The sequence below is a fragment of the Amphimedon queenslandica genome, unplaced genomic scaffold, assembly GCF_000090795.2.
Source record: "Amphimedon queenslandica unplaced genomic scaffold, v1.1 AMPQUscaffold_13423, whole genome shotgun sequence".
In the NCBI taxonomy this organism is placed as follows: domain Eukaryota; kingdom Metazoa; phylum Porifera; class Demospongiae; order Haplosclerida; family Niphatidae; genus Amphimedon; species Amphimedon queenslandica.
In genome coordinates, this window is record NW_003546341.1 from 241,127 (window position 1) to 250,325 (window position 9,199).

At 35.9% G+C, this 9,199-nt stretch overlaps 1 protein-coding gene across 2 annotated transcripts in view; it reads right to left on the reverse strand.

Annotated features, from left to right (window-relative positions):
• Positions 1–8,656, reverse strand: part of LOC100633849 (glycine dehydrogenase (decarboxylating), mitochondrial-like) — a 26,328-nt gene extending 17,672 nt beyond the window's left edge. For both annotated transcript variants that reach the window (XM_019996081.1, XM_019996080.1), the window contains exons 1-6: positions 8,493–8,656; positions 7,729–7,911; positions 7,027–7,237; positions 5,205–5,316; positions 4,778–4,862; positions 1,315–1,517 (exon numbers count right to left, since the gene is read on the reverse strand). In XM_019996081.1, coding sequence (XP_019851640.1) covers positions 1,315–1,517; positions 4,778–4,862; positions 5,205–5,316; positions 7,027–7,237; positions 7,729–7,911; positions 8,493–8,587 — 889 coding nt within the window. In that variant the 5' untranslated portion in view covers positions 8,588–8,656. The remainder of the gene's footprint in view (positions 1–1,314; positions 1,518–4,777; positions 4,863–5,204; positions 5,317–7,026; positions 7,238–7,728; positions 7,912–8,492) is intronic.
• Positions 8,657–9,199: the final 543 nt, after the last annotated feature.

Genomic DNA, 9,199 nt, shown 5'->3' on the forward strand with positions numbered 1-9,199 from the left:
TCTCTACAGTTGTGTCCCAAAAGGATTTAGGGGTTCTATTCTCGGAGGATCTGTCATGGTCTTCTCATTACAAGCAGTTAGCTGCTACAGCATATAAAACACTAGGTCTTCTACGGAGAACTTTTAGTTCTGCTGTTGATATACCTACTAGGAAGTTGCTATATACATCTTTAATTAGATCAAAGCTAACATATGCTTCTACTGTCTGGCGTCCTCATTTTTTAAAGGACATTTTATTTCTAGAAAGAATACAACGTCGAGCTACTAAGTTCATTTTAAACGATTACCATTCTGATTACAAAACTAGACTCATTAAATTAAATATGTTACCCCTCATGATGACATTTGAACTAGCTGATATTTCCTTTTTTCTAAATAATTTTCACTTCTCTGATTCACCTTCTAACTTTAATGCTTCAAATTATTTCTCTTTTTCGTCTACCTCTACTCGATCATCTACATTTCACAAGTTATCTTTTAATTTTACTTCTCATCACTCCTCACTTCACACTTTTTTCACCCTCTTCCCTCGTTTATGGAATTCTCTTCCACCTGTAAAAATCTCTCTTTCTAAAGAAACTATTAAATTACACGTAAAGAAAACTTTTTGGAATCACTTTATTGTTCATTTTGACCCTAATAATGTTTGTTCTTATCACTATGTATGTCCTTGCTTTTCTTGTGCCAATCTTCCTGTAAACTCTATGTATTCCTGATTTGTTTATGTTAGTAGTTATTTCATTTTATTTTTATTTTTATTATTTCCTTATTTACTATTCTTATTTTCTCTTTTTTTTTCTCTGTCTCTATCTGTTTAATCTTTTTTTTGTTTGGCGGTCAGCTCAGGAAGCTGGCTGTCCATCTGTATACATTTGTATACAGTAAAGTTATTTAAAGTTAAAGTTAAAGTTAAAAGTTAAAGTACAGGGATTTTTGCAGATTTTGGCCCATTTTTAAAAATGGCCATAACTTGAAAAGTTTAAGTTGGAATCAGCTTAAACTTTCTACATAGCATAAATACATCAATATGTATCAGAAAACGTAATAAAAACTGGGGGGGGGGGTGATTTTTTAGCCATTTTTCAGAAAAACTATGGGCTATAATAGTACAGGGATTTTTTCAGATTTTGGCCAATTTTTTAAAATCGCCATAACTTTAAAAAATTAAGTCAGAATCAGCTCAAACTTTCTACACAGCATAAATACATTAATATGCATGCAAATGAATAAATTAAAAAGCCATTTTTGGAAAAAATATAAAATTAAATAACAATAATAATAATACTAATGTTACATGATACATTACATGCCTACCTTCAGCTAATAGTACAGTTGCTTTATGTACTTCCATTGCAATATCCTTCAGTCCTTTGGGTCCATGATACACTGCATACATAGCTGATACATTAGCCAGCAAAGCTTGGGCAGTGCATATGTTACTGGTGGCCTTCTCTCTCCTTATGAACTGTTCTCTTGTCTGTAGTGCTAGTCTGTAGGTAGGGACACCATACTGATCCCTGGGGAGGAGGAGCAGTAATTAATGCAATACTGTTAATGCAATAAAGTTTTAACGACAATTAAAACAATTGACAAAAATATGATTTTTGGGGACCAAAAATCATATTTCGTCAAAGAAAAATGGCAGAACTTATGCAAAGTTTCTTTGAGCGTTCATATTGGCATTCAGAATGGAGAGAAAGTCCTGCTAAGTGAAGATGTCAAATAAAGGCCAGAGAAGAGCTCAGAAAGATATGGACTCCAGCAAACACAGCTACATGGTCAAACTCACCCGTCAAAAAGACACTAGCCTTTCACGAATGACAAACTTGATGAAGAAAAATGCAGTTAAGTGCTTACCTTTTAGTTTGGTGGAGATACCAGAGCTCCAGAAGCAAGAATCAGAGCATAAACTGTTGCTATATTACAAGATATAAACCCGCAGCCATTTTTTGTTTATAAACTTTCCATGTACTAAAGCCATGCAGCTCTTCTGTAAACTGCGCCAGTATCCCTTTAATTAATACCGTAATCAAAAATAATTATTAAAATATTGGTAAATAAACAATTGAAATTTAATAAACAACAAGTCGGCTATTACCAAAATCACAAACATACAAGAATCCATCTTTATCAACTGCTAATCCATAAGGATTATTAAACTGATCAATATTACTGCCTTTACTTCCAAACTTCCTAACAAACACACCATCACTAGTGAAGACTGATATACGATTATTGTCCAATTCACTAACATACACTAGACCAGTAGCTGCAGTGTCTATTGCTATACCTGTTGGATACTTAAGCTGTCCAGAGCCTAATTTTTTATTGCCAAACTGACCCACGAACTTTCCACCTGGAAAAAACTTCTGAATGCGATGATTATCACTATCAGCAACATACACTAATCCTTGACTGTCGATAGCAATGTCACATGGAGACTGAAACTGTCCATTAGCTGATCCTTCACTACCAAATGAATGAGAGAAGGTTAGATCAGGATTCAAGACTTGTATACGATCATTACCCCAATCAGCAATATAAACCTGCCCTGTTATAGGAGAAATGGCTATACCTTTAGTATCATTGAATCGTAGTGTTCCACTGCCCTCCTCACCAACTGATGCTTTACAGTATCCATCCATGCTTATCTTCTGGATCCTGTGACTATCAGACACAAGAATGAATTTGCCTGGAGTAATGGCTACACCACGAGGAACAGAAAACTTGACGTTACCACTTCCTCCTTTCCCTCCTAATGATTTCCCTTTCTTTCCTTCTCTATCCAGTATTGTTACACAGTTGCCATAAGACTCAGCTATTATAACATGATTATCATCACTTACAGCAACTCCCCAGGGATCCTTAAGCTCTATAGTACATACTGGAGTGATGCTACCAAGGTAAGGATTGATAGGGATGACTAGTGAGGTATCTTTAAGGTGTACATCATATACTTGTACTTTTACTGTATGAGTACCACTGGTTGAAGGCTTACACTGTATCCTATACACTCCAGGATCAGTGCTGGTGGTAGTGACTGTAGTGTCAATGGGTTCATCACCTTTATCAACTGGTACTAGACTACACTTCAGAGAAGAGATGGGAACACACAAAACAGATGAATTTGGCGCCTCCATTGATAGTGAAAATGAAACTTTATTCTCTTTTGGTAGACGTTCAAAGTAGCCAACTTTCTTCACTCTACACTGCTGTAGTGCAGTAGATGAGTAGGTCACAATATCTCCAATGTGATGTAGTGATTTGATATCTTTATTCAATACAAAGTCGGCTTTTTCCTTTGGACGTAACTCTTTCACATTGATTCCTGCAGTAACTTTACTCATATGCTCCATCATCTGTTTCTTACACCTCAGGACTTGTTGAGGACTGCCTGTCTTCAGACTCTGTTCCACATAATCCTCAAAATCCTCCAGAACATTCAAACTCATTTCAGCTGATTTCATTTGCTCTGACAGCACCTTTAGTTTATCATCAGTGACCCTCTTTGCCTGCTCAGTCAGTTTCCTCTCTGACTCACGAAGAACATTCATCATTTCCTCTACCATTTCATGTATTTCTTCTAAGACTCCTTCTCCTCTCTCTCTGATCTCACCCTCTCTCTTTGCTAAAGCAGACAGGACCTTCTTGAGTGCTTCCTTCTTTCCCTCAACTGGTAATAGACATTCTCTTAACTTTTGACAGTGTTTAGTATAACTGTCAGTGATTAAGTCATATTCATGATGTTTGTGATCACGACATTGACAGGTAACACAGATTACTGTATTACATGCTTCACAGAATAGCTCCAAAGGCTTTCCATGATCACTACATGTGCCAGCCTCTTGAGGATTAGGCAAAACTGCTGCTGTCTTCTTCATTGTATTGTATATCTCTTTGAGGTTGTTGAGAGTGAATGCTACAGGAAAGGCTCCTGCTCCTTCTTTTGGCAACTCTGCACAATGACGACAAGTGGGACAAGAGAGATAATAGGTCTCATTCTTCTTATCCAGAGGTAATCCTTCCAGACAGTGCTCACAAAATGAATGTAGACAAGGTAAAGTCTTAGGGTTGGTATAGTGGTCAAGACACACAGGACAGGTGAACTGTTCCTCCAGTTTGAGGAGACCAGGAGAAGAAGATGAAGATGGTTTGGTTGCCATTTCAAGAAAAGAATAAAATTGTGTACGTAAAGCAAGAATGAAAAATGAAGAGAGATAAAGGTAGAAGACTGTAAATGAAAATAGAGCAAGAACAAACGATAAGAAAATGAAGAAGTTGGAATGAATGAGAGTAGCCTGGGGAAAGATAGCCCTGATGACCTCTTGGAATATTCTGTAGTCTCATGACTACAGGAAGTTATGATAGTACATTCATTGATTACTTAAATGTACTCCATATTCTTGTGGCAAAGTACATGTAGATGTTAAGGGTTTTGCCCCTCACCAAACCTTAATGTACATGTACATGTACGTGTACATGTACATGTACATATGTGCATCAATGTATGAGTTTCATCCACATCCTAGTTTCTTTAATATGACATACTATAGTAATTGACAAATTTTGTTTGAGAAACTTAATTGGTAAATTTTATGCCAATAATAATAATTCCCTGTCAATATACATGTATCATCTTGTACGGTATTATGCATTGGCTTGATCTTGTACGGCTTCGTGTACATGTACTTGAAATAAAAAACCCTTACGTCAACTATAATCATCACTATCATTAATATACATTATATCATCATCATCATCATCATTAAACTCTTACCAGCTCTTCCCCACTAGTCTTCCAGGCATTTGTTTCTTTAGTTCGTCTTTAACAGCAAAGAATGCAGCATGAGGACCACCACAACCTTTAGAATACAATGATACAGTCACATGAGAGTCACGTGATCAATGTTACTATTTTTAGCATCACTTTTAGCAATATAACAACTATCCATCGATCATACTTTCAATAGCAAAGGCTACTAAATATTAATAATTATTATTAATTTTATGTTTAAGGCTCAGTCTTGTACTATGATCTAGCATTTATTAATTCATTTTTAAATCAAAAACAAAGTTCTGATACTTTTAAAAACCTGCTCCTCTTAATGCATTAAAAACAGTAACATTTAGTACATGTACATAGTCACATGACAATAAAGTCACATGACTATAAAGCAGTGTATATTACAGCTACATTGTCTTACCCATTGGTACCCCGAACCTCTGACTGTTACCAAAGGCAATACTGGCACCTAATTCACCAGGAGACTTGAGGATAGTGAGGGCTAGGAGATCAGTAGCCATTGCAACCGGGATCTACATGAACATGAAATAGACAATAATAATGAACTACATGTACAGTGTACATAATAATGTATAATAACAAGGTACTGTATAGCGGGAAATTTTAGAGGGACTAAAATTTAGAAAATTGCTAAATTTTGGTATTGGCAAATTTTAATTTGGTGAATTTGTGGCCACGTGCCATTGAGCATGTGTATAATGGCTCAAAAAGGCAGATTTCATGCAAATGGCTATTAAAACGCCAAATTTAATTCCCTCCAAAATTTTACGCTATACGGCATTTGTTAGGAAAAGGTATGTTCTTTTAGATGGTCAAAAAGAAGTATCTTCAAGATCTTTGGCAGGTTGTAGAGTGAGGGAGTGCTCACTAGTACAGTGTAATTTCATTAATGAATTTATTATTTCTATTAGAGCAGGGCAATTGCAGTGAATTGCCCATTCAAAAATTGTTAAGCTTAAATATATTTCCATCCAACTTTATGATCACATTCAGCACCTTGATCTCTTTATAAATGCATAAAACGTTACAAGGCTATCGTGGGTCGGACTATAATGATATTCATTACTTGTTACTGAGGCTTGTAACATGTTGTTGGAATCTACTCAAATTATTAATTAATAATATATATTATCTACAACTACATGTATACGTGATTATATTAACAAGTAATAGGGTTCTCGTAATATGAAGCAACTTTTAAATGAAAGATCCTTTTTTGATTAGAATCAGCTCAAACTTTTCACGCAACATAAAAACATGTGTATCAGGAAAAATTATTAAAATGGAGAATTCTCTCCTTTTCATTTTTGGTGAAATTTAGCCAAGACCCCTATACTATATTGGTCCGACTTTTGAGCAACTTTAAAATTCATAAAAAATTCAACTATAATCGGAATCAGCTCAAAATGTACATGCATTTGTCAGAAAAAGGTATGTTCTTTTAGATGGTCAAAAAGAAGCATCTTCAAGATCGTTGACAGGTTGTGGAGTGAGGGAGTGCTCACTAGTACAGTATAATTTCATTAATGAATTTATTATTTTATTAGAGCAGCGCAATTGCAGTGAATTGCCCATTCAAAAATTGTTAAGCCCACATATATTTCTGTTCAACATTATGCACCTTGGTCTCTTTATAAATGCATAAAACGTTACAAGGCTATCGTGGGTCGGACTATAATGATATTCATTACTTGTTACTGAGGCTTGTAACATGGTGTTGGAATCTACTCAATACGTATAAGTGCATGTACATATACATGTTGATAATAATCATGTAAAAATTTGGCTGCAGACCCTATACTGTAGTACAGGGACTTTGATCCAATTTTTGAGCAACTTTAAAATTTAATTTTGATCGAAATTGCCTCAAACTTTCTATGCAACATAAGAACATGTATATGTACTAGGAAAAATTAATTATAAAAATAGAAAATTCTCTCCTTTTCAATTTTAAATTATGGCAAAATTTGGCCCAATTAAGATGATAGTATACCATATAGCGGGATTTATTGGCAAAGGTTTTATCCTGACGAATCGACAATTTAAAATAAAACGTCAAATTTTATAACCGTCAAAATTTTTGTACTTTGTGCCGTGTGTACACGAAGGGCACTATTCATCAAATTAAAACTCGCCAACCGGGGAAATTTATTGTTTTCGTCAAATTTTTTAGACGTCAATAAATCCTACTATAATAGTAGTCTATACATTGTACTCCTTACCTTTAATCCTTTAGCTTGCTGTATGATGTCATGATAATTATTAATGATACCATCATTATTAGGATACTGGAGCATCACTCCACACACATCATCAGTTAAAACAAAGTCCTGATACGAACCAGTCACTATGTCGATATTTAAGAACTTTGCTCTCGTTTTGATGACCGCAAGCGAGTTTGAGTGGATCCCCTCATCAATGAAGTACTTGTTTCTAGTGGGAGGAGAATACAGAGCTGGTCACATGATATTCACATGACAGAAAAGAGTACATGTACATGTACATGTACAAAAATGTTAAGTATAAAAAGAAATTTGAAGCATAAAAATTAGCAATTTCATAGACAAATCTACCAAAATAAAACTAAAAATAGTTTACCGTATAGTGGAAAATTTTCGTGGCCCAAAATTTTTGTGGATTTCGCATTTTTTTTCAAAACCCACGAAAATAAAATCCGCGAAAATCGATTTTATACGGTTTAAGATGGCCGAATTGTAGAAAACCACGAAAATTAAAGCCACGAAATTGATTTTTGGATGGATCCACGAAAATTTTGGGCCACGAAAATTTTCCGCTATACGGTATTATGATGCTTTGCTAAAACTGGCCACTTATAAAATTACCAGCTAAATGCAATATATTAGTCAACATTATCTCTTTCTTTGTCCCCCTTCCCCTCCCTCCCTCTCTCTCCCCCTCCTAACCTTTTTCCTCTAAACATTCTATAAGAGAGTGTCACAGCTTCAGCTGCTGCAGTTCCTTCGTCAAGAAGAGAAGCATTAGCAATATCCAGTCCAGTTAGGTCGACTATCATTGTCTGGTAGTTCATGAGAGATTCCAGTCTACCCTGAGCCAGCTCGGCTTGATAGGGAGTATACTGTGTTATCCTATGAATAAATAATAATAATAATAATAATAACAATAACATGTGTATATTATTAATGTCGATTATTGTAGGTTTTTTTTGTAAAAATAAACACAGTCCAGCACCATTAAATTTAATTACATGTGCAACATACATTATGTACTACATGTACATGTACATGTATGTCCCGACTGAGTTTGACCCAAGAAAAACTGGAATAACTTCTTATAGGAATGTGTGATAAGGATGAGACTTTCACAGGTTCTTAGTCGCCCAATGCCATCACAGGATCTCAGGTCTTGGGTCTCTCAGCCCTTGGGAACTCTGAGAACCAGGTTCTCCCTATAAACCCAATGGTGTGGTCGTGCCCAATTGGCCAAACTGATAATTCTTCTTTTAAAAAGCTAACAGAGCAAATCTTTTGATAATGATCTATGGCCTTTGTGAAGACTTAGTTGACTCCAGCAGCTATTGTACTGCTTATCAGAGCAAAAACCCATTTAAGAGTGAAATACAGGCCAACCAACCACACAGCTGTAAAACATTGCATGTTTCTTAACATCTTCTAATTTCTATAGTAATAATAATAATAGTAGTTCTCACCAGCCTGGGTTCTCTATTACGTTTCTTTTGATAACAGGAGGTACTATACATCCGTAGTACCCCTGACCAAGATAAGACCGATACACCTTGTTCATGTCAGCCAGTTCTTGGACACGATTAGCTAATTCATTCTCAGCTAGAGAGAGAGAGAGAGAGAGAGAAGAAGGGGAGGGAGGGAGGGAGGGAGGGAGGAAGGGAGGGAGGGAGGGAGGAAGGGAGGGAGAGAGAGAGAGAGAGAGAGGGAGAGACAGAGAGAGAGAAGCAGTAATAGTGTTTAGTGCAACAGTGTAACCTAATATCGGATTAGGTGACAGCATTTAAAATGACAGAAGCCAGTAATGGCTAAGGATTAATCCTTTGATACTATAATCTAATACAATGGAAGAACTACCGTGTAGGACTATTATCAAATTAATGACATACTTGAGTATAATCATGTACCCATGTATGTACAATAGAGAAGATGAAAGGAAAAATACAGTATAGAAATCAATGCATAGATGTACACGTACACGTACATGTACATGTACAGTACATACACTTTCAATAGAGAATATAGAGAGGGAGAGAGAGAGGAGGAGAAAGAAAAGAGAGAGAGAGGGAGGGTGAGAGAAGGAGGGTGGAGAGAGAGAGGGGGAGAAGGAGAGAGAAGAGTAAGGTTTAGAGAAGAAAGGAACAAAAGCAAAAAGTGGAGGAAATGAGATTTA